This window comes from Rissa tridactyla, chromosome Z, assembly GCF_028500815.1.
Source record: "Rissa tridactyla isolate bRisTri1 chromosome Z, bRisTri1.patW.cur.20221130, whole genome shotgun sequence".
In the NCBI taxonomy this organism is placed as follows: domain Eukaryota; kingdom Metazoa; phylum Chordata; class Aves; order Charadriiformes; family Laridae; genus Rissa; species Rissa tridactyla.
In genome coordinates, this window is record NC_071497.1 from 75,653,090 (window position 1) to 75,676,901 (window position 23,812).

General features: G+C 58.5%; 2 protein-coding genes across 2 annotated transcripts; one reads left to right on the forward strand and one right to left on the reverse strand.

Annotated features, from left to right (window-relative positions):
* Positions 1-965: 965 nt before the first annotated feature.
* On the forward strand, positions 966-16,982 carry CA9 (carbonic anhydrase 9). The gene is made up of 12 exons (XM_054186017.1): positions 966-1,201; positions 8,352-8,381; positions 9,625-9,795; positions 12,008-12,150; positions 12,903-12,995; positions 13,261-13,327; positions 13,657-13,814; positions 13,958-14,099; positions 16,219-16,242; positions 16,426-16,452; positions 16,595-16,688; positions 16,843-16,982. Exons 1-12 carry the CDS (start codon positions 1,060-1,062, stop codon positions 16,904-16,906), a joined length of 1,155 nt encoding a protein of 384 aa, XP_054041992.1. The 5' UTR covers positions 966-1,059; the 3' UTR covers positions 16,907-16,982.
* On the reverse strand, positions 15,962-23,769 carry LOC128902656 (gamma-secretase subunit Aph-1b-like). Its single transcript, XM_054186018.1, has 7 exons — positions 23,554-23,769; positions 21,679-21,849; positions 20,110-20,183; positions 19,818-19,940; positions 19,355-19,482; positions 18,974-19,097; positions 15,962-18,735 (listed from the first exon to the last, which is right to left on the reverse strand). Exons 1-7 carry the CDS (start codon positions 23,664-23,666, stop codon positions 18,698-18,700), a joined length of 771 nt encoding a protein of 256 aa, XP_054041993.1. The 5' UTR covers positions 23,667-23,769; the 3' UTR covers positions 15,962-18,697.
* Positions 23,770-23,812: the final 43 nt, after the last annotated feature.

Sequence of the window (23,812 nt, forward strand, 5' to 3'; positions counted from 1 at the left end):
TTCTGTCCCATCAGACAATTTATGAAGATGCTGAAAACCACAAGCCCTAGTGCAGCTCCTGAGGAAGGCATCTCTGGTACCTCCCTCCCCCTTGAAAACCGACCTGCCATCCTACCTTCCATTGCCTTTCTGATTAACCATGGAGACCAGCATCTTATAGGATGAGACAGACCAAGGACGTTTGGTGCAGGACCTTGTTCAAAGCTTTTTGGGATCCAGGTGCACTATGTGCATACACCCACACACTTCCTGCCACCTCTGAGGAGCAGCAGAAAGGGAGGACTTCTGCCTGGAGCAGAGTTGTGTCATCCTCTAGCCTTGATAGAAAGAAATGTTTTTCCTAACTGTACATCACTAAAGAGAGGGGACAACCATTGCTGAGCGGTATCTCGACCCAACACTGAGAAGAGGGGACACCCCACAGCTGAGAGCTCCCAAGCCCATTGCTGAGGAGAGGGTACACCCACCACTGAGACGTCCTTCACCCTTTGCTGAGGAGAGGGGACAGCCATGGCTGAGGGGTCACAACCCCAACACTGAGGAGAGGGGACACCCACCATTGCGAGGTCCTTCACCCGCTGCTGAGGGAAAGGGACACCAATGGCTGAAGGGTCCCAACCCCCACACTGAGGAGAGGGGACAGCCATGGCTGAGGGGTCACAACCCCCACACTGAGAAGGGACACCCACCTCACAGAGGTCCTTCGCCCGTCGCTGAGGAGGCGCCACAGCCACGGCTCAGGGCTCCGCGGAGCCGACGGGGCTCCCCGCCCCCCGCGCAGGGGCCCCAGGCACGTGCCGGCGGGGGGCTGGGGTGGGGTAGAGTAGGGTAGGGGGTAACCCCCGGAGGACGTCGTCGGAGGGTTCGAGTCCCGCATCGGGCGGCTCACCTGGCCGGGCCGGCCGGCGGCAGACTTTGCCTCCAGCCTCTATAAAAGGTAACGGCGGCGTGAGTCAGAGCCGCCGCCTCCTCCCCGCCCGCTCTCACGTACGCGCTGCCGGGCGGGCGGGCAGGCACGGAGCCGCCGCCGGCCGTCCCGCACCCGCGCACTTGCCGGAGATGAGCCGAGCCGCGCTGCGGGTCTCCCGCCTCCTCCTTCTCCTCCTCCTCCTCCTCCTGGCCGCCCTGGGCCGCGCCGCCGCCGGCACCGAGTACGACCAGGAGCACGGCGACGAGGATACCCCGCACTCCCGGGAGAAAGGTGAGCCGGGGGTCCCCCGTGTGCAGGGCGCCCCGATGCTCCGGGCGCCCCGATGCTCCGGGCGCCCCGGCGCTGGATTTGGGGTTCCCTATGTATAGGGTTACCCCGGTGCTGGGTTTGGGAGCCCCTATACGTGGGGCACCCTGATGCATCGGGCACCCCGGTACTGAGTTTGGGGGTGCACGGGGCAGCCTGATATATGGGGGTTTTGCCCCAACCCCCCTTGCTGGGTTTGGGATCCTTGGTGCATGGCGTGCTGGATTTGGGGTGCCTAATGCCTCGGGGGGGGTTGTGGGGGTCCCTAGTGCTGGGGGGCTCCCCTCTTGCTCGGTTTTGGAGGGGCTGCTGTGCCTCCTGCTGCACCCCTGTTAGAGGTGCTGGTGTGCCCCAGTGTGGGGTGCCCCTGCAGGGCGGTATCCCCCCAGCATCCCCCAGCCGAGGGAGCTGCATCCCCCCAGCACGTCCCAGCCTTTGTCCCGGCTCCCGCCAACTCCCGTGCAGCCCGACCCCTGCCCAGGGGCTGGGGGCCCCCGCCTTGCATACAGCCTGTTTCCCTCGCTAAGCCCCTGTCCCACCACATCAGGGGGGGCTCACGGCTGCTGGCAGAGGGGCAATGGGGGCCGTGCAATGATCAGTGCCTTGCCATGCCAGCCTGGAGGGTCTAGTCTGGGACCCCGGCGTGGCGGGACGGCGGACGGTCCCCTTTGTCCTGCAGCATGGCCTCTCCCCAGCAGGGTCCACTGTGACTGGCCCTGCGTCCACATTCCCCACCACAGCCCAGCAAGGATCCAGCCCCGTTGCAGTGCTGGTGGGGCTCTGCCCCACGGCTGGCGATGGGAAATGGGGGACGTGGTGGAACTCGGGGCCGGATGGTGTTGTGTGCCCCCGCCCCTCACCCCAAGAGCTGTCTTGCTGGTGGCACGGGGGCTTTCAGATTTCAGGGTCACTGGTTCAGGGGAAAAGTTGTGGCTTTTTGGTCTTGATCCCTTTTCTTACTAGGAGCTGTGGCGCTGCCAGTGCTCAGCAGGGATTTTGGGGTACTGCTATGCATTTGCTCGCGTGGGGCTGAGTGCTGCAACGTTCCTGTCCCTGGCTATGCTCCTCGTCCCAGCTTTGCCCGCGGGTCTATTTCCCAGGCTCAGCCTCATAGCGTGTCCTTGGTTTTGCCTCTGGTAAGGAGTTGCCCTGACCTGTGCCGGCACAGCTGCCCTGTGGTAGGGACCAGCAATTGTCTGGTGCCAGGAGCTGCTTTTGTTATTGCAATGAATCACATTTCTTGCTAAAGCCGCTCTTGCCGGGCTGAGCACTGGACGATGAGAGATGGGGAGGCAGATGGTCCTTGCCACAGAGATGAAGTAACCCAGGCCACAGGGTGGGAGGGTGTCAGGCGTCCAGCATGCCGGTGTGGTGCGCTGGCAGCAAGCGGCTGAGCATGGCGTGGGGCTTGGGGTGGTTGGGGAGACTGGGATGGAGATGGGAAGAGGAGGTGAAGAGTGGGAGGTGGCAGGGAGCTAGGTAGGGACCAGGCAGCTTGGCCCATGCTATACCGGTGTTAGAGGCTGAGGATCTGGTTGGAGTGCTGTGGGGGAGGAGGTCTCGGCTGGGACACACCAAGGCTCCTGCCAGGCGCTAGAAGCTGCGTGTCTCAGCACCACCACTGGGCAACATGCTGCCTCCCTCGTCCTAGAGGCTTCTGCACGAGGCAGGGCTAGTGGCCACCCAGCCCTGGGCGCTTGGTGCAAGCTGGGGGGTTGTCACTGAGGCTTTGCCTTGGGGTTGCTCTCTGAGGAGCCTCTGGCTTGCCCAGAGACCGAGTCCTGTGTTACGGGTGTCTTTGAGAAATAGTAACTCCCTTTACCAATGCAACCTGTATCCTCTCTCCCTCCTATTCAGACCTGTCCTGCTGTCCGTGTCCTCTTCTCACTCATTCCCTGATGCCCGTTTCCTCCAGCTGAGCCCATTTCTCTTGCTTAAAACCCCTTATTCATCTCATTCTCCATCTCCAAGCATTGATCTGTCATCTGGGGTTTCCCCATTTTTTCCCCTGCTGGGATGGCCCTTTCTCTGCAGTGTTCTCTGATTGTTTCGTTTTTCCCCTGGCACTTGCTGGGGCAGTTGAGTTCCACCCAAACCCTTGCCCCTTTGGGGCAAGTCTTGCCGAGTCTTGCGTCCCACAGCCGGAGGAGTCCTCCCCTAGGAGCACAAAGAACAGTCCCTGTGGCGACCTGTGCTACCAGTGGCAGATTAAAGGCTGATCCCAAAGGCTTGCAGGGGGTCAGAGTTTATAAACACAAAGGGGCTTTAACACAGCCGGGCTTGGGAGGGATCAGTGGTCCCATGGGCAGCACACGGGGTGGTGTCCTGGGCTGAAAGGACATGGATGATGTGTGGGGTGTGTGTCCAGGTGGAGAAAGCAGGTCTGTGCTGGCAGAGGTAGGGCTGGGATGGCACAGCTCTCCCGTAGCGAGAAAGAGCCTCCTCGTGGGGCTTGGCAGAAGGATGCTCGGGTTGTGAGCCCTTCTGCCCAGATGCCGTGCCTGTGTCATGCTTGCCACAAACTGGCTGTAGGCAGGGTGAGCACAGTGGCACAGCCCAGGTACCATGATCGGGTTATCGCTTTCAAGGGACATAGTGCTTGGATGTGTTTTATAGGCAGGGACCTGGCTGCTGTGGCTGGTCCCTGCCTTGGGACCTGCACTCTGTGCATCTCAGTGTGTCCTGGTGCCTCCTGGCTGACTGAGCACCAGGAATAACACCCTGCTTTCCCTCTTCTCCGGTCAGTGAGCTCCATTGGTCCCCCCACAGCCTGGGACTGATCTGCAGACAGGGGCTTGTTCCGCTGGGTCGTAGCAAGGTGGTCCTACCTTGGCAACCCTTGCGAACCAGCCTCATCCCACAGGGGTTTGACCTGAGTCTGGCGCGGGAGAGGAGGCTCTGGCGGGATCCCAGTGCTCCCTGTGACTCAGCACAGGACACCGTGTGCCCAGACGGTAAGAGAGGTAGAAGCGAGTCCTCTGCCCTGCCCACCGTGCGCAAGCCATCAAACTTCTGCTGGAGTTCAAGGCGAGCAGGCAGCACTGATGGCTGCTGTGCTGCCTGGCAGCATCCACGCGTTTCGGTCTTGTCAGGTGCCCTGCAGCAGCTTCAGGCTGTGAACCCACTAATATGTGAATAGCTGAGGATGGAGGGGGGCAGACTCTCTGGTCTCCATCCATATTGCCTGGCTCTGCTGAGGGGAGCCCCTTGCTCTGTGGAAATGATCCTGAGTCCCTTGGGTGCCTGGTCCATCCCTGTGTTCCTGTGGTGAGGTCTCCTGGGAGCAGGCTGCTGCATCGGTGCAGGGCTCCTCACCCTGCTGGAAGCTGCTCCTACCCTTCCTGCCGGGCTGCAGGACATGCCGAGCAGCACGCCGGTAATGGCAGCGTATGCCTCAACTCGGCAGGAAAGTGTTGTTGGACGGTGTTGGATGTCAAGGAGGGAAGGGAGCTGGCGCTTGCGGCAGAGCCGGTATCCCAAAATGGGAGGGCCGAGAGGGAGTGAGCAGCAGGGGGAGAAAGCGTGAAGGAAGGAGCAAGTGGAAGGGGGGAAACGCATCTGGATCGCAGGCTGCCTGGGGAGAGGAGGTGGCGTTTAGTGCTCAGCCACACCGGAGGGGCTCCGCATGGCTGAACACACAGGCTTTCTCGCCTGCAATAGCAGGCAGCTCCTGTTGGTGCCCTGGTATGTTTTCCTGCTGGGACGCCTGCAAAGGAGTCCTCCTCTTGCATGTTATCTCCCACTGTGCTCATGGCGGCAGCAAGGTTGTTTCCCCCTACATTTTTTGGAAGTACTTTTCAGTCCCTGCCGGGGCTGTGGGTGCCCAGAGGTAGGGCAGGGCGTGCAAAGAGCTGCAGCACCCACCGCCGAGGTGCAGCCACGTCTGTTGTGGTGAGTGGCAGCAGTTCAGCAGAAAGGAGACCTGGCACCATGCAACTTTCCGAGGGAGAAGACGTGCTCCAGCAGGGAGCGTGGGAGGCAGGCTGAAATTATGCAAATAGACATTTGGGCAGGGCAGTGGGTTAATGTTCATGGCAGAGGGCTATGAGATTGCGAATGCCCCCATGTGGAAGGCACCGGAGTATTGCAGGGCTCCTCTGAGCCATGCTGAGGTCGGGGCAGATGCTGAGAGCCCGACCCAGTGCCTAGGCTGGGCTGACCTCGATGCTGTCTTCCAGCCCTCAGTCTATGTGCCGAGGGGACCCAACCCTGCACAGATAAGCTGGCGAGATGCCTCCCCGAGTGGGTGGCCTGGCTGTGCCGTAGCTGCGTCCAGATCCGCAGGACGGGGAAGCACACTCGGGTGGCTTCAGTGCATGGATAAGCTCTGATGCCAGGAGGTCTTCAGGGAAGTCTGTTGTGTTGGGATGGATTGGACTGACTCCTGGGTGAAGCTGCAGCCTTTGGGGTGTTCAAAGCTGCTGAGCTGAGGCATCAGGAGGCTGCGAGGAGGGTCCGGAGCACCCTTGGCACTGGGAACAGATGGGCGCGGGGGGACCTGGGAGCCTGAGGTGGGTGGCACAGTGCTGACACAGCAGGGCAGGTGCCAGCACGGTGCTATTGCTCAACCTACGACATGATGTTCAAGTTGCTGTCTGTCAAGGCAGAGCCCCTGGAGGTGAGCAGAAAGCGGGCTGCCGGGGCGGGCCGTGCCGGTTGAGGCATGTGCGGTGAGCCAAGGCACCGCGTGTCAGCGCCTGGTTGCTGTGGCTTACCGGTGCCAGGACTGCCCCGGTGCGAGTGACCCTCCGGGGGCTCTCCATCCTGATCCGCACCCGCCTGCTGCCCAGGAAGCAGCCAACATGGCTCTGATGCGCGAGCCACGGCCACCTCAAGCAGGTGATAGAGCCGGATGGGGCAGGAGAGTGGGGACAGGGTGGGGGAAGATACGGGGTTTTTTTCCAGAATTTACTCTAGATTTTGGCGCATAAGTGGTGTCTAGGGAGCAGGTAACCTTTGTGTGAGCAAGGTGGGCAGGATGAATCCCACCTTACTGCAGCACAGCTGTGTGCATACCAGGGCAGTGCCATGCAAGCAGGCGTGGAGAGGGCACTGTAGCCTGTCCCCGGGCACAGGTCTTCCTGCCTGATGCAGGCGGCTGTGGCTTGCCCAGCCCTCTGCTTGCTGCCCCTTCTTCATATGCCTTTGGGAGTACCCTGTGCCTGGGCAAGTGACTGCCGAGTGTCAGAAGCACTGCAGCGATGAGTCACCAGAGATGCTGGAGGGAGCACCGCAGGCTGGTCCTATCTCTGCGACTCCTGGTGCCCCGAAGCTCCCTATAGCCCTTCCCAGATGGGTTTTGCCGAGGCCATCTGCTCTCCAGGGCGGCATCTGCACTGAAGGCCCCCAACAGCGCCCATGCCTGGACCCTCGCTGAGAGGAGGGCAGAATCCCACTGGGCTTGGGGCCTCGCATAGGACATCTGGGCCTGGGAAAGCGTGCCTCTTCCTTTCTCACCCCTGGGCTGGAATCTGCTCCTATTAATAGCAAGCGGCTGTCAGTAGCTGTTGTCAGCGGCAGGGATGGGGACCAGAGCAGCGCCTGCTGAGCCACTCCTGTGTCCTGGCCAGGACATTTGGCCAGGCATTTGGCCCCACCAAGGGACAGAGATGGTGTGGGGGTTGGACTGCACCTGCTGAATGCTCCTCCATGTCCTTGCACCCCGGAGAACGATGGAAGTGAGTGTAAATGCTCCCCATCGCCACTGGGTGCATGCCCCGCTTTGTCCCAAGCCTGTCCCAACCTGGCACCCTTTGCTCCTGCCCTTGTGGGCTGGGATGTGCCCACAGCCTGTCTGCACTGGTGAGCGTGCTGGTGAGGACAAATCAGAGCATTAGCCCATTAGTTACCTGTTGTGCCAGTCAGGGCATGGGCATAATCCTTATGGGCCATTTTTCTCTGCTTGAGGCAAATCCAAGCCCTGAGGGAGCTGGCTGCATGTGGAAGGGCTGGTGACAGACAAAGCTTTGGGTCAGGGCCATCTGAGGTGAGGCTCTGGGGCAACTCTAAGGCCAGCTCCAGTGATGTGCCGGGAGCCTGGGCTTTGCCAGCAGCGCTGGAGGAGGGTGATGGTGCAAGGGCTGGTACGTGGAGCACTGCCATATCCTCGGGACCTGCCCCAGGAGGGCCTTGCTTTCTCCAGGTCTGTGTGCTGGGGACGCTCCCAGCCGTGGGAAGCTCAGGGCACACCAGGGCACATCCTGCCCTGCCGTGGCCACTGTGCGCCCCATGGGTGACATGGGGTGTGCGGAGGTCCTGGCATGGGCTCCCCCATCCTCCCCCCTGCTTCTCCTCGGGAAAGGATTTGTATGGTGGGACCCTTATGTAGCTCTGCGTGGGAATTTGGATGGCAGGGTGAGTTGGGGCAGGGGGCTGCCAGGACGGGAGCTGGGTGTTTGGTCTGGCACATTTTCCTGTGGCAGTCTACCCCTATGGCAAGGGCACTCGCTGTTGAGGAAGACAAGATTTTGGTGCTCATTTTCTTCCCCTGCTGTGAGTTCCGGGGCTGCTTTCCCCCGGGCATCTGTGTGGTGCGAAGCAGCTCACTGCCCAAACTTTTTGTGGTGCAGGAGCTGCTTTTCCCCACCACCCCCTACAGTGCTTTGGCATCGCAGGAGTGCCACCAGGACAGCCGCTTCCCTGGCTGCTCTTGCTTACGGAGCCTGATAAGGAAGCTGCAGACCTGCCTCCTTAAGTCCTTTGCCCTGGGACAGTGGGAGGTTTTGGCTGTCCCAGAGTAGCTGCAAGAGTACTGGTGCAGCTGCTCAGTGACGGAAGCCAATATCTGTGATTTTTCCATTATAAGGATGATAACAACGCATCAAGACCCGGGGTTTTCCCTCTGGCCAACACGTGCAGGAGACCTGGCCCTGCTCAGAGGAGGCAATGCCCTCCAGGAGCATCCCCCTCACCAGGGCAGGGGGAGGAGTGGGAAAGCGAGCGCAGGGAGGGTGGTTGAAGGCAATGGGAACCCAGAGACCTGCTGCTGGGGCTGGGAGCTCTGCCTAACAGAGGTGTGTTTGCTGCCAACCTTTCCCTTCCATTCATGTGGGTTTTTTTCTCTCTCTCTCTCTTTTTTTTTTTTTTTTTTTTTTTTTTTTTTTTTTGTTCCAAGGTCCTGGACACAGTCACTGGAGCTATGAAGGTAAATACCCTGCAGTTACTCCTCCTTTTTTCCTACCACCCAGCAGACCCTGGTCCTGAGCCAGCTGTGGTTAATGATTACAGGGCTCCTGTGCGCACTCTGCGGCTCACCCTTCCCTCCTGGCTGACCCTGCTACCTGGGCACCCATGGGCTGAAGAGCCAGGGGTTACTCTGATTTGAACAGGAAGCAGTGGCTCCACCGAGGGTTTCCCCAGCCCCCTGGGTGTAGGGGGATGCCCCTCAGGGCAGGGCTTCTCCCTGAACGGGAGCTCCCTCGGTCCTGTGCCAAGCAGGGAAGCAGGCTAGACTCTCCAGGCTGGACTTGCAGCCCATGCTGGGACTTTGACCTGCCCAGGGATTAGCTTGTGTCCTCACCTCTGTTGCCCTCCCTCCCCATCCTGCCTGGCCCTGACCTCCCATCATGGCTTAAGGGGCTTCTCCACGGCACCCATGATGGGCATCACTGCAGCACAAACACACCCCCTCCCACCATGGTGGTGGGACAGGCCATGGCACCATCATTCTGCTCGGGACCAGGGGATGGCTTGGACCTGCGGATGCCCAGCTCCATCTTCATGAGGGTCCTGTCAGGGGCTGGGCTGGGGGTGAGCCTGGGCCTGCGCTGGCCCAAGATGCGCTAGAAGCAGCGCCTTGCAGTGCAAGGGGAGGCTTCTGGGGCATCAGCCACGCTTATCCCAGCTATGGCACTGGGGAGAGGTGGCAGTTTAAGCAGCCACCCCAGCCCTGTGAGTTGGCCCTGTGCGGGACCGTACTGGTGCAGTTAACAGCCAGGAACCCATCAGACCTGTGGCTGCAGGCTCCTGTGATCGCAGCAGTACTGTGGTACCTTGCTGGAGTCGCAGAGCAGGCGAACCGGTGGGTTTGTACCTGCCAGAGGCCAAGCTGTGCAAGGCAACGAGCGTGTGATGAGCTGCAGAGCAGCGGTTCCCCAGCTTGCCAAGTCCACTTGTAAATGATCTTCTCGCGCTCTTCCCAAACACCCCAAAAATAGACTTTCCTGGCAGCTCACCACGCTCCAAGACCTTTCCTGATACAGCTGCATGTGGTCACATGGTGGCACAGAGCTGCTCCCAGGCTAACTTGCTGGAAACTAGCCGTACACGCATGGCTTATTCCCTGGTCAGTGCCTGTCCCCTTCCCCACCACCCACCAAACCTCCTTTCTGTCGGGCTCCTTGCCTGGGCAGTCTCACTGGCAGTCCCTCCCTTCCTCCTCATACCAGACCGGGAGCACTGGAGTGAGGACTACCCGGACTGTGCGGGCAACGTGCAGTCGCCCATCAACATTGAGACGGACAAAACCATCTTCAGCCCCCAGCTGCGGCCGATCCAGCTCTCTGGCTACAGCCTGCCTGCCAACGAGAAGCTCAGGCTGACGAACAACGGGCACACAGGTGGGTGCAGAGGCACAGGCAGAGGCTGGAGCACAAGCAGAGCCTCTGCCGGCAGCACCAGGCTTCTCTGACGCCCTTGCCCTGGTCTCTGGGAAGGAGATTCTCTTGCAGGCTGCAGTCATGTTGCTTCAAGGCCAAAAGGGAAGCATCAGGGTGCTGAGCCTTTACAAGTCCACGTGCTTTCCTGTCTGGAGGGGAGAATCCAGGAGACGGAGAGCTCACCGTTCACTGCCTTTGGGAACTGGCTCCAAGAAACCCACATTTCCCATACAAATGTGTTCCTAGTATTTCTGGTGCAGGTTTGCAGACACTGATCCCTCCCCTGCATTTTACTTGCAAAGGACTAGTCAGTCTCTGATGTGACTTAGCCTTTAAGGTACCTACATCTCAGTCTTTTCGCAGAAAACATTGGCAAACTTCTTTAAGTCTGTGCTTCAGGGTGCTATCTCAAGACCTCAAGAAATTTTTATAGGTCTTTTGTTTCCCTTCTCCAATTTTACAACTTTTTTTGGAAAGTCTGGACGCAACTTACTCGCATTACTGTAGCAGCAGTCTCGCCATGCCAGATATGGAGGAAAACCACATCTCCTTCCCGCTCCCCACCCCACAGATGGTATGGTGGGTCCTGGTTGCTACCAGCTTTTTCTGGGAGCAAGCTGAGTGTCTTGTGCACGCTGGTGCCTGCCAGTCCCCGAGCTAAGAAAAGGTGTCGGAGAAAGGGACTTAAAGACTCTCTGGCAGTGTGATAAGGCACCTCCTTGCCCTGGTAGCCAGCGAGATGGAGCTGAGCTGTGTATACAGCAAACTCAACAGGTCGTACTCGCTGTGCACGGTCAGATCAGCCGTGCCGTGCATGCACAGAGCTTTATATTATGGCCTCCTGCCCTCGCGTGCCTGCAGAGTTGAACTAGCTGAGCTCAGTCGTTGCTATTTTAGACACCCTGGTATCTGGTGTTGCTTGGTGTTTAGAAAAGCAGTTGGAGCATTTTCATTGGGGTGAGGTGTTGGGGGAGGGAAGTAGTTTCTCACATGCTTATAACATGCCTTTTTTTTTTTTTTATTCTCGCGATTACCAGTCTGCTTTATGAAAAGCCATAAATAAATAAAAAGTTGCAAGTCCAGTAAGGTATTTGTACAGTTACTCCTTTTTGTAGTATAAAGTTTGTGCTGGATAAGCTTTTTCAAGGGCCTGAAAATGACTCAGGTAGCCAGTAGAAGGAATGCAATGATTCAGATATACAAAAGAAATGTAAAAGCAGATAAATTTCCAGGGAGGGAGTATTCTCTTGCTTTGAGTTTTGTATCTCTGAACCCAGTGGCAGGGAAAACGGGAGAGGACAAATGACTCATTACAGCTCTGTTATGTGGTTACCTCTGAACATGTGCCCTACCTCGGTGATGTGACTAAGGGACGCTTCACCTATAAAGGAGGAGGAAGGAGTGGAGTTGATACTAAAAGGAGGAAAAGGTGCTTAGAAGGATAGGACAGCCTTTCTCAGGGTCCAGGGATGCTCCTGATATTTTTGCTGCGTGTCCAGGTAACTCAGCTTTTGGATTTGCTATGCTGCTGCATGAGTCCAAGAGAGCTGGCCAAACAACATTAAAGTAAAAGGCAAAACTAAGTATGTATTTACTGTACACAAAGAGGCAAAAATTTAGCTCTAAATGCTTTCAAAAGATTTCACGCTTCCGTGCCCACAGCTCCAGTGCTGTCAGACACTCACAGGCAGCTTTACTTGAAAGGTCCCAGCTCGCCGAGCGCTGCAGCTCTCTGTCCAGCTGCGCTGCTCTCGTACGTATTCACCACTCTGCCAATATATTTCTCCATGAGTTTTGTCCGCAGCCTCTTTTTATTATTCTCACTTACTGAATAAATTGTTGGATAACATTTGGCTTGGAGCTGGCCCCTGGGAGTCTCTGCAGAGGGACTCTTCACTTTCCAGCATTTTCATAGCAGCTGTTTTTGAAGCTGATGTATTTAGTGGGGTGCCCTACAACCTGAAGTCGAAAGTTGAACCCTGCCGCATTGGCACAGCTCTGGGTATTGGTATCTGCCCCTAGCATCATGAAAGATGGAAAGCAAGTTTGTTTGTTGTGACAAATTTCCACAAGCCCAGGGTGACTCTGTGCCTTGAGACATCTCCTCTGCGTACCTAAGGGATGGACTGGGCTTTGTGTTTTACTGACCGACCTCTTCCTTCTGCCTCTGCAGTTGTCCTCGAGCTGCCTGAATCCCTGGCCATCACCGGTGGCTATGCCCAGCAGTACCGAGCCACGCAGCTCCATTTGCACTGGGGCTCCCCGTCAGGACCCGGCTCGGAGCACACCATCAATGGGCGCCGCTTTGCCGGGGAGGTAAGGAGCCCTTGTGGCGGCGGGGACATCCTCGCCTCTCCTGCTGCTGGGCAGGGAAGGTGCTGGCGTTCTGCCCTGCTCCTAGCCCTGGTTGTCCCTGAATGGATGCTGTAGCCCCTGGCCGGGATCCCTGCTCCGCAGGCAGCAGAGTTCAGTGTAGGAGTTTGCTGAGCCAGGCACCCTGCAGCCTGCGGGGCAGAGGCGAGGAGGAGACCACCCTCCATGATGCTCTGCCCGCAGGTGGGCTGGGGCTGACCCCGTGTGAGCGGAGCAACCCGTCCCCATGCTGCAGCCCCGCTCCTGGGCTGATGGAGCAGGAGCTGCGGCGGTCCCCGAGCTGGGGGAGCCAGCTCCCCGGGCGGCTGTGAGCAGCCTGCTTTGGGAGCTGCAGGGACTGTTTACTCTGTACACACTGTCCTCCTGCTCTGCCAGCTCCCATCCGGTTTTATCCCTCCTTCTCTAGCTGCTGTCCTCAAACTGAGCCCGGCTCTGCTGTACGACCCCCTGGTATCTAGGGCAGAGTGCTGGTTTGCTGTCCCTGGATGGGGAGGTTCCCGTGGGCAGATCTTTATGGTTGCTGCTTTGCAGCAGCATATTTTTTCAGTCCTACCAGCATATTGCCCTCCTAGGAGGGGTGTTCCTCATGGCTGCATGTCTCTCCCAGCCCTTGCTCTGGCAGGCTGGAGTCCTGTGGGGGTAAGGACCTCCTGGAGGTGCCCATCCTACAGTGGAATTGCTTACTTCTCTTCTAGATACACGTGGTCCACTACAACACCAAGTATGACAGCTTTAGTGAGGCAATGGTCCACCCAGATGGCCTGGCCGTACTGGGAGCCTTCCTGGAGGTGAGTCCCATAGATCAGCCCTGGACGAGAAGGGGTGGGACTGGGGTGGGCAGAGTCAGCCACAGTTTTGGGGTCTAGCAAAGGTGCAAATGCTCCTGGAGAGAGAGGGCAGTCCAGAGGATGGAACAGCACGGCTAGGAGGAAGGGGTCACCGGGATAGGGTGCCTCTCACGGGGAGCAATACCTCCCCGCTGGCACTGCCATCACAGGCCAGTCTCTGTTTGGCCCCTGTCCTTGTCATTACTGTGGGGTCTCTGTGTTGCAGGTTGGGCCGAGGGAGAACCCATACTACCAGGAAATACTTGAGCATCTGCCCAAAATCCGAAGAGAAGGTAAGGCCCTGTCCCACCTAGAACTTGTCTCAGGGGTGCAGCCCCGCAGAGAAACCCGCCGCAGGGCAGAGAGAGGCTGCAGCAGGTGTTTGCTGTACGTATGTGAGAAGGGGAGCGTGGCACAGCTTGTACAGAAACAGCTTTCCAAGGTGCCCTCTGCTCTCACGTGCTTTTCCCTGCCTCCAGGGCAAACCCACAGCTCTTTCTCCAGCACGGCCGCGGGGACCCTGGCACACACAGTGCCAGGCTGCCCATGATCTCCATGCTGCTCCTGTCTGTTGTCCTTCAAGGGGTCGCTCGGTCTCACTGCCGTGGTGTTTCTTTCCCAGGCTCGGAAGTCTTGGTGCCTGGATTCAACATCGCAGGTCTGCTGCCTGCCAGCCTGAAACTCTACTTCCACTACAATGGCTCTCTGACCACCCCTCCCTGCTTCCAGTCAGTGAAGTGGACGGTCTTCAACCAGACCATGCAGATCTCTCACGACCAGGTCCGTCAGGGCAATGAAGTCCGTGCTGGCTGTTGCCCAGCCTCTCTCTGCAGGCGTGCGCCACCCGTGCCCGTCCCCTCGTGCTCGCCCGGCTCCCGCAGGCGGGGTGCACCCCTTTTCTGCTCATGCTGTTCCCCTTACAGATGCTAATGCTGGTGACGAGCCTGACAAACGACGACAGCAAGCCTCTGCAGAACAATTACCGGCTGGCGCATGACCTGCATGGGCGACGGGTGCTGGCGAGCTTCCAGACCACCCTCCTTTCGACGATGCACCTGCCTGCTGGTAAGGCGTGTGTGAGCGTGCTCGGGCTGCACCTGGGTGCAGGGATGGGGCAAGGAGCAGGAATCACATCTCTTACAGAAATGCAGCATTTGCATGGCATAGACCTGCCTGGCAGGTGAATTTACAGCCGTGCTGGTCTTGGGGTCCTGCTCTACACCATTTCTGCACTTGTCTTACTGTGCATGGGAAGATCAGTGTCTAGGGTGGGGAAGATCTATTTTATCCTTGGTCTTGCAGAAAGAACAGTAGCAGGAATAGGGGGATGTATGATCAAGGGCAAAAGGCCAGGTAGCTATCTTCATCCCCAAACACAGCAACTAAATTTGGTAGGAGCTGCAGGAAGGGCAGTGCAGGAGTCCCTTCCCGAAGGCTGTGCTCTGCCAGCGGGGCCACGCAGCCATCCTGGATGGCAGTCCCCTGCCCCACACATCCCTGTCTGCCTGGCCTCAGTTCGTCCTCGAAGGCCTTTCTTGCGTTTCTCAGTTTCCAGTGATGAGTAGAAATTCCTGTTAATCCTCAGGTGTGACTTTCGCTCTGCGTCACTGAATTCTTGCCCGTTGCTGCTCTCTGGGGTCACTGGGTTTTTTCTGTCCAACATCCTGTTCCTTTTCTGTTTTGATGGCGTTTCCTACACCATGTTTCAAGGTGACTAATAGAAACAGTGCACCGTCCCAGACCCTTGGGCAATGCCTCAGTAACCACACGCCCACTGTGCAAGGCACTTCCCTTCACCATCCCACCTGCAGCCAGCTCACTGACGGCTCCAGGCTTTTAATCACCACGGTCTTCAGCCTGGCGAGCAGTTTCCCATGTGGCACTGCATCAAATGCTTCACTGAAGTCGGGAGAGATAAAATCTACCACATTTTCTTTGTCTAGAATATCACTTATCAAAGAAGGATATCAGGTTAGGCTGGCATGCTCTATCTTTGGTAAACCTGTTAGATACTTTATCATATTTTCCATTTACCTCCAAGCCTTTCTTTTACCACTTTCTTGCAGAAGCTGTTCCAAAGCCTGCAGCCACCATGGCTGGGACAAGGGGGGAAGTCACCCAGCTCACCTTTTTTTTCTTTATTTATTTGCTATTTCTATTCAATGACCCCCACTTTAACAAAGCCATGAAGCCCTTGTTCTTGGAGTGCCAGGACCATGTTTATGCTTATTGGTCCCTCGCCTTGCACGCATGGGGCGATTGGGGTTTTCTCCCCAGCTCGGTGCAGATAAGCGCCTGCTTTATCCCTGGGGCCGCCGAGTGCTGAGACGGAGTGCTGCGGGGTCACGTCTCGCTTCACTTGCAGCTGCACCTCCTGCGCCCACACTTGTTGATCTTTCCCCAGTCACCCCCAGTTCAGGAGAGCCCCTCCTGCCTCCGGCTGCTGGGTGAAGGCAGTGGCTTCCCCGCAGTGGCCAGGCAGCTGGATACGGCCTGCAGATAGTGCCACTCTGCGCGCGGTACTCGAGCTGTGTACAGACGATAATGTAGCCATTTACCCGGCGCGACAGCGTTGCTTTTAAATATTTGCACGGCACAGCCTTTGTCCAGCGTTGTACGGCCACCGAGCCATCCCTGCCCCACATCCCTGACAGCAGCAGCCGGCTGCCTTTTTCCAGAGAGCTGCTCACCACCTCGCTGCGGCGGGCAGCTCTCCCCACGGCTGCCGTCTGCTGGGCTCCCCCCTTGCCCCTCTCTAGGGTCCCCCCTGCCCCTCCCCGGGGTCTCCAGCGGGGTTTGGTGCAGCCGAGGGATGCTGCAGTGCTCGGCCTTCTGCCTGCCTGCTTCCCAGGGGGTGGCAGCAGCGATGGGGGGCGTTTCTGGCTGGGTTCAGCGAGGCTTTTGTGTGGGACGTAGTTCAGGGATCCTTTTTTTTTTCTTTTTTTCTTTTAATTTTCCCTTGTCTGGATGCTTCTGGCGGGGTGTCAGGGCCAGCCTTCCTGCAGCAAGATGCTGTGAGCTGCTGGGGATAACGGGGCAGGCAGCCGGCCCTGCCTGCTCTTGGGTGATGGGGAGTCTTGCAGGCAGCCCTGCTTTGTCAGCGCGACCTGAAGCCCTGCAGGCTGGCCACGTCCCTTCCCAAATACCTCAGGCAACCTCCTGACTGCCCTTGTCTCTCTTTCAGGTAATGACGACGCAGCAGCAGGAGGTAGGTGGGGGGCTGGCCGAAGGAGGGGAAGGTGGCCGGGGGTGGGGGGATGTACCTGCCTGGGAAGGGGGGTGCCAGCAGCCATGTGCTGAGCTGGGAGGCAGGCAGCCACGGTGGGTTCGCAGGGCTGCCCTAGCATCTGTGTGGCTGGCTCTCATCTTTTTGTCTTTGTCTCCTTTTCAGGACACTCCAGCTCTTCGTTTCATGCAGGTAGGCATATTCAGCTGAGGCTGCCGTCTCTGTGTCCCCTCTTGCCTTCAGGCTACTGGCTTGCTCCAGCCTTGCCCCATTCCCTTGGCTGGTAGCCACAGGGTACCATAGCCAGTGTAACCTGCCTGTGCTTGGCTTGTAGGGGATGTGCTGGCCGTGCTCTTTGGGGTCCTCTTTGCCATCACGGCGCTAGCCTTCCTGCTGTACATCTACAAGCACCGCAGCCAGAATGCACGGTGAGTGATGGGGAGCTCCGTGAGGAGGGGACTGGGGGGTAGCATGGATCAGGGGCATGAAAACGGGTGTTAAGGGTGGTCTCTCAAGCAGCAAGATGGGTTAGCAGGGCCTCCGTGCTTATTCTAACACTACCCTCCCTTCCTCCCCCACCAGGCTCGACTCACCAACGAAATCCAAGGTCATCTACACGGCAGCCAGCACTGAGAACACAGCCTGAGCCCCACACCTCTGCGGTGGTCTCAACCCTGCCACCCCACCTCCCTTCACTCCCACCCCAGGCCAAAGTGTGGCCAGCACTCCACCATCCCTCAGCTGCATAGGCTGCCCACACGGACTGTTTGCCCGGGGCAGTATCTGGCCCCAGCAGATATTTTTGTTATAAAAAAAAAAGGTAAAAATGTATTTTAAAAAAGAAAAAAAAAAAAGTAAAAGCCTCCCATGGTGCCAGCCCTCTCCACTGCCCTTGTGCGAAGCGGTGGGGCAGGAAAGGGCACTGGTGGAGACGGACCCACGGCGGAGAGGTGCGTGTAGGGACCCCTTCCCAACTGGCAGAGACAGCTTCAACCTCGGTGCCCTGGGCAGAGCTCCAGAGCAAGCAGCACAGTGCTCCTTGCACAGCCCAGCCCTGCCCTCCATCGCTCTAGGACTTCTTCCTCCTCTTATTTGTGCAAAGCAGTAGAAAAACATAGCTGTGGCTTACTAGGGCTGGAGAAAGGCAGAGCTGAAGGTGGCAGAGCCACTGCTTCCTTGCTGGCCAGACCCCACCCAGCTCCCCTCCAGCTGTACCGTAGCTGGAGCGGTCCCTGCTGCCTCCCACCTTTCCTGGTGGCTCCAGTGCTGCTGGAGCCAAGCCCCAGTGAGCTCTATGGCGCTGCCAAAACCAAGAGAAATGGGTCAGGTCCTGGAGAAGGGGAGGAACCTGCAGGTCTCCAGCTCTCAGCAGCCTCCACCCCAAAGCAGTGAAACTAGAGCCCAGCCCCTGTTAGCATGGACAGAGCAGGAGCAAGACCTCCAGGTAATGGGGGTCTGCAACTGCCAGATGAGTCGCACCAGCACAAGCCGCTGCCACCACTGCTGCAGAGTGCTTGCACCCTCCCCAGAAGGGCAGCACTGCTGGTGCCACACAGCCCCACTTGTCTGTGGTACTTCTTTTATTGGTATAAAAGCCCATTATGGATAAAACTGCCTTCTCAGCCCTGAGCCCGATGGCAGCTTCTCCCTCCCAGCCCTGTGGCAGAGCGTCAGGGCTGGTGCCCGCCTGAAATCCCCATCCAAGTGCAGAAGAGGTCAATGACCCACTGGACTGGCCCCTTGAACCCCTTCCCTAAGATGTGCCGGCACCAGCTGCAGGGTTGCATCTCCTCCTGAGCCCTCCACCACCTTCCGTGTCCACTAGGTCCTTTAGGTACTGTCTATTCCCCGTCCCCCTCCTGTCCTGGGTGCTGTCAATCCCCTCAAGTCACTCCACCACCATCCTCCCTGCGCCAGGATGCCGGCTCACTGCAGCTGCTGCAGTCCAGCACTGGAGCCAAGGCTCCTGGGGCAGCGAGGCTGGGCAAAGAGGTGGAGAAAGTAGCACCACAGCAGTCAGCCCTGACCCAGAGTGTGGCGGTGCTTTGCAAAGCCACTTCCTCCACCTGCGGTGAGGAGGTGATGCAAGCCCCCCTGGCTCCGGCACATGGTCTGCAGCAGGGGGAGAAGCAATGGGTTTCTTTGGGCTCAGGCCTCCAGCAGTCCAAGGTAGCATTCCTTCCCAAGCAGGCTAATTGGGGCTCCGCTCGTGGCAGGGCCAGTAAAGCTGGGTCCCCCAAAACTGAGATGTTCTCCAGGGGTTCCCAAAAGGGTGTCAGAGTGAGCCAGCCCCAGCCACACCAGTTGGCTGGCTGCCACTGGCCAAAGTCCCCCCAGTTCAGGAGAAAAGATATTGCAGAGAAGGTGACGGTTGCTCTTGCTGCCAGGATGGAAGGAAGGGCAGGGGTGGCCGGGGACAGGAAGATCCTGCGGGGTCTCAGGATCCTGGCTGGGGGCTGGCTCCGCTCCTTAGACCTGCAGGAACAAAGAAGAGGGGGACAGTTTTCACCAGGCTCCTTATCCCATCCACATCCCTCAGGAGAGGCAACAACCCAACCATGGCCCTGAAACCCAGCTTCTCCTCCAGTCTGGCAGACAAAGGGATGACGCCCTTGTTCCAGCCCTGGTAACACCCTTTCCCCATCCCAGCACTGCTCTTGGTACCCAAAGGGACCCACAAGGTCCCCCATCCTCTTTATGGAGCAGGACTTACAGAGCAGGAAGCGCCGCAGGTTCTGGGCAGATCCCCCCGAGAGTAGGTAAGCCCAGGTGGCAGCAGCAGCCATCACCAGGTAGGAGGGCACCAGACTGCCCACGTACAGGGGGTTGCAAAATGTCTGAGGAGAGAGGCAGGAGAGGGGAGGGGTGAGCAGGTGGGAGAGGACAGGGATGAACGAGTGGCAGCATCACCGCCTTAATGACAGGGGACACCACCGCCAGGATTCTGTTTGTCAAGGGCCAGCCGCAAGTCCCCCAAACCCAACCGCTTCACTAGTGCCGAAGGCTGTTTCCCTACCTGGCATGGCGAACAGCACGCACCACAGCCATCCCCGAATACAAGTCTCAGCCCAGAGCTCCGCTCACAGCTACTCACCGACCCCGAAACGGCGAGGTGCATGACAACAACTGCCATGATCTCCCACCAGCGACGGTGCTCACAGCCGTGAAAGAAGAGGATCCCCCAGAAGGTGTGAAGGAAAATCAGCACCATGGTCATAAAAGCTGCAGGGAATGGTACACAAGTGTCACCAGGGAGCCACCCATCCTGGCCCAGCCCACAGGCTCAGGGAATGATGGAGAGAAGATGGGAAAGGGGAGTAGTGGCACTGCTGGGCTGGACTGGGAGGCACTGGGGCAAACCCTGAGTGTGGGAGAGATGGGGGAGAGGAGCAGAGAGGATCACTGGGTTTGGCATAGAGAGAAGCAGCAGGAGACCATAGGGGGCTCATATGCATATGGGGATCAATTCAGGGGTGCAGCATAGAGCAGTGGAGCTGTGCCCCCAGTCCCCCAGGGCTGCTGCCTCTGTGGTGGGGCGAAGAATGCTGGTCACTCACCTGAGGTCAGGAAGTAGAGCTGTGAATCCCCATGGATGCCCACGGTGCCGGGCCCTAATGCGTCTGCCAGGAGATTGATCATGGAGAAAGCGCCGCTCATGAGCCCAAAGCCCACACCAGCCACTGCCAGGACAGGGACATTGTCAGGTCCTGAGCCACCCAGGGACACCCAGGCACCTCCTAACCATCTTCGGTGTGAGAAACCTCCCTTTCCCACCAGCACCATGCCCAGCCCTGCCCAGGCTTGTCCCTGGCCCCGTGGTTGGGGTGCCCCGCTCTGCACAGCACTCACCATATGCCATTTGCTGGATGGAAATGGGGGAGCAGCCGTCCTCGCTGAGGGCTACCAGCCCCTCGATGGCCTTCCTGTGGGGTGAGAGCATGCTAGAGCCCGGCACAGCCCAGCCACCTCCTGAGGCAGAGCGCAGCACCAGGATGGAGCGGGCAGGAACCGGGGTCTGCATCATCCTACCCTCCTAGTAACCTCCCCATCATAAACCGCAACACGCACGGTGTCTGCATGACTGCCCTGAACCACTGGATAGACCAGGCACGTGAAAACCACATGAAGCGACACAGAAAGATTTTCCAGAGGTGGATATGAGTGCCAGCCAGCCCCGTGGAGCAGGGCTGAGGTGAAAGGGACATTGGGTGCAAAGCAAGCAGCACCTCCGCATGGAGAACAGCCCCAGCGTCAGTGGGGGAGGCACATGGCAGGAGGGTGTACCTGATCTCCGCATTTATACTCTTAGAAGATATTGAAAAAAAAAGGAGAGGGTGCAGGGAAGACCTCAAAGAGCTAGCTCTCTTTTTGGGGAGAAACTGGGAGAGGTGAGCTTCATAATTTTTATCAACTAGAGGTGTGGCAGGTGAGGAAGATGCCGGAGGGCTCCTCCGCCCAGGGAGGGCAGCAGCACTTGCAACCGGAGATCCTCAGGGTGACCAAACCGCAGTGTTTTTTGTTAGAGGCCGCTCCGTGGAGCTCTGCTACCCTCTACCTGCCTGCCTCCAGCAGTGCCTTGCTGCAGGCAGTGGTGCAAGCCCATGTACCTGGTCTCACCAGCCTTACCCTAGCCCCTCGCCAGCACCCAGCCGGGAAGGCTGGGGTGTATGAGAGACGTCAACGCCAGCATTGCCTTCCCTTGTCTGCCTGCCCAGCCCCAGTCTGTCTGCCCATCCATCCATCTGAATGCAGTACAGAGTGCAGCATGTGCTGACCTGTCAGGCGGCACAAAAGCCCATGCTCTGGGCCAGCGTCAGCAGCGAGGCCGGGAGCTGCTGAGGCTGCGCTGAGACTTTGCCCTGGGCTGGCCAGGGCACCATGCATGGGGCCCGTGGCGATGTGCCACCCCACAGAGCCGCAAAACCACCTTCAGGCTGTCCCTGCTCACACAAAACCATCCCTAAGAAAGGAACAAGACTTGGCAGGAGGCCAGGACAGATCCCTAACCCTTCTGCCCCCGTGCAGCAAAGAAGGCATTTCCCAGTGCCTGACACCCCCCTCGCATCCCCCGAGCTGCGGGAGCACTGCTGGTGCTAGCCACCGGAGCAGAGAGGATGTCACATGTCCTGCAGCAGCCCAAACCCACAGCCTACCTGTCCCAAAGTCAGGGAGATGCTACCAGCCACCTTAGCCCTGGGTCCTCCAGACCTTAGGGCTGCTCTGCTCCACCACTCGAAAACCACTAGAGGTCAAGATACTAACACAGGTACCACCCATGCACTCCCAGCGAGGACTGAAGTGGCTTGGTGCCATGCTTGGCATCCACCCCAGCCCAGGAGCTCCCAGACGAAACCCAACACCCACCACGGCCAGGAGGACCATCTGGCAGCACTGGAGCAGAGTAGGAGATGGTCTTACCTGAGGAGCTTGTAGTAGAGGAAGCGGAAGGCCTCCTGCAGCAGCACAGAGAACATCACCCCAAATATCAAGAGCCCCTTCTGCAAAGGCTCATCCCGGGGGTCGCTGGCTTTAACCGCGATAAACCAGATGAGGGAGGAGAGCAGCAGCGACACCAGCCAGAAGAAAGCCCTGCAAGAGAGTGCAAGAGCCTGCTGGCACCGGTGCTGTGCCAGGACCAGTGCCGGTATCGGTGCCATGCCTGTGACCATCAGCACCATACCTGCACCTCTCTGCATTGGTACCAGCATTGGCAGCTGTGCCCCGGCCTTGCCCACTCTCCTACCAGTACCAGCACCATTCTGGTACCAGTGCTGGGCAGGTGGTGCTTGTACTGGTACCGCTGCTGTGCCTGCACTCCTCCGCTGGTAACCAGAACTGGCACCAGTGCCCACCTTGTGCCCACACCAGTAACAGTACCAGTGTCTGTCTCATATCCACGCTGGTATCAGTTCCAGCTGATTCCACAGTGGTACTGGTACCAGTGCCCCTGCTTCATGCATGCACCAGTACCACTACCAAGCCTGCACTGGAACTGGTACTGGTACCAGCTCTCCACCGATCCCATGCCATTACGGATACCAGCGTCCTCCACATCATGCCCACGCCATGCGATGACCATAATGGTACTAGTACAATACCAGTACTGGTGCCCCTGCTGTGCAAATGGCACCAGTATGAACACCAGTACTGGCGCCCATCACGCCCACAATGGTACCAGTACAAATACTGGTGCTCCTGCTGTGCCTGCAATGGTACCAGTACAAGTCTGGATACTGGTGCCCCTGCCACACTCACAAGGATCTGGTGATGATGATCTGGTGATGACAAGGTCGTCATGACCACGACCACCCTAACATGCCCACAACTGCACCAGGAAGAGAAACAATATTGGTGCCTCTGTCATCCAAGCAACAACACCAGTATGGGTACTGGTACCGGTGCCCCCATTGTGCCCACAATAGCACAAGTATGAGTGTGGGTACTGGTGCCTGTGTTGTACCCACCATGGCACTGGTACTGGTCCTCCTGTTGTGCCTCTGCCAGTACCAGTCACGCCCCTGTCACACCCATGCTGGTACCAGCACCATCACTGGTATAAGTACGCCCGTCACACCCATATGGTACCAGCACCAGCACTGGTACCAGCACCCATGTTACACCCATACTGGTACCAGTACCAGCATTGATATCAGTAGCCCCTCACGTCCATATTGGTACCAGCACCGGCACTGGTACCAGCGCCCCTGTCATGCCCATGCTGGTACCAGTACCCCCTCATGCCCATACTGGTACCAGTGCCCCTGTCATGCTCATGCTGGTACCAGTACCAGCACTGGTACCAGTATCCACTCATGCCCATACCAGTACCAGCACTGGTATCAGAGCCCCTGTCACACCCCCACTTGTACCAGGTACTGGCATGGGTACCTGTATCCCCTTACGCCCATACTGGTACCAATACTGGCACTGGTACCAGTATCCCCCCATGCCCATACCCAGGACTGGCATTGGTATCAAGGCCCACATCATGCCCATACTGGTACCAGTTCTGGTATTGGTACCAGTCCCCCCTCACACCCACACTGGTACACCACTGGTACCAGTATCCCCTCATGCCCATACTGGTACCAACAGTGGCACTGGCACCAAGGCCCCTGTCATGCCCATACTGGTACCAGTCCCCCCTCACGCCCGTACTGGTACCTGCAGCGACACTGGTACCAGTACTCCATAGCGCCCATACTGGTACTAACAGCACTACTAGTGCCACACCGGTACCGATACCGGTACCAGTGCCTCCACCCCTCCCCTCGGTGGCGGTGCGGGACTGACCCGGCGATGAGGATGATGATGCGCAGCGGGTCGCGGGCGATGGTGAAGAGGAAGAGGCCGAGCGCCGGCCCGAAGGCGATGAAGGTACACCCGAAGAAGACGGCGAGCGTCATGGCGCCGGGACGGGGACGCGGGACGGGGACGGGACCCGGCGGCTCGGCCCGGCCCGGCCCCGCTGCCCCCTCCCCCCTTCCCGCCCTTCCGGGAGCGACCTACGTCACGTGCCGACTGCGCGCGCCGCCGCCGCCGCCGCCGCCGG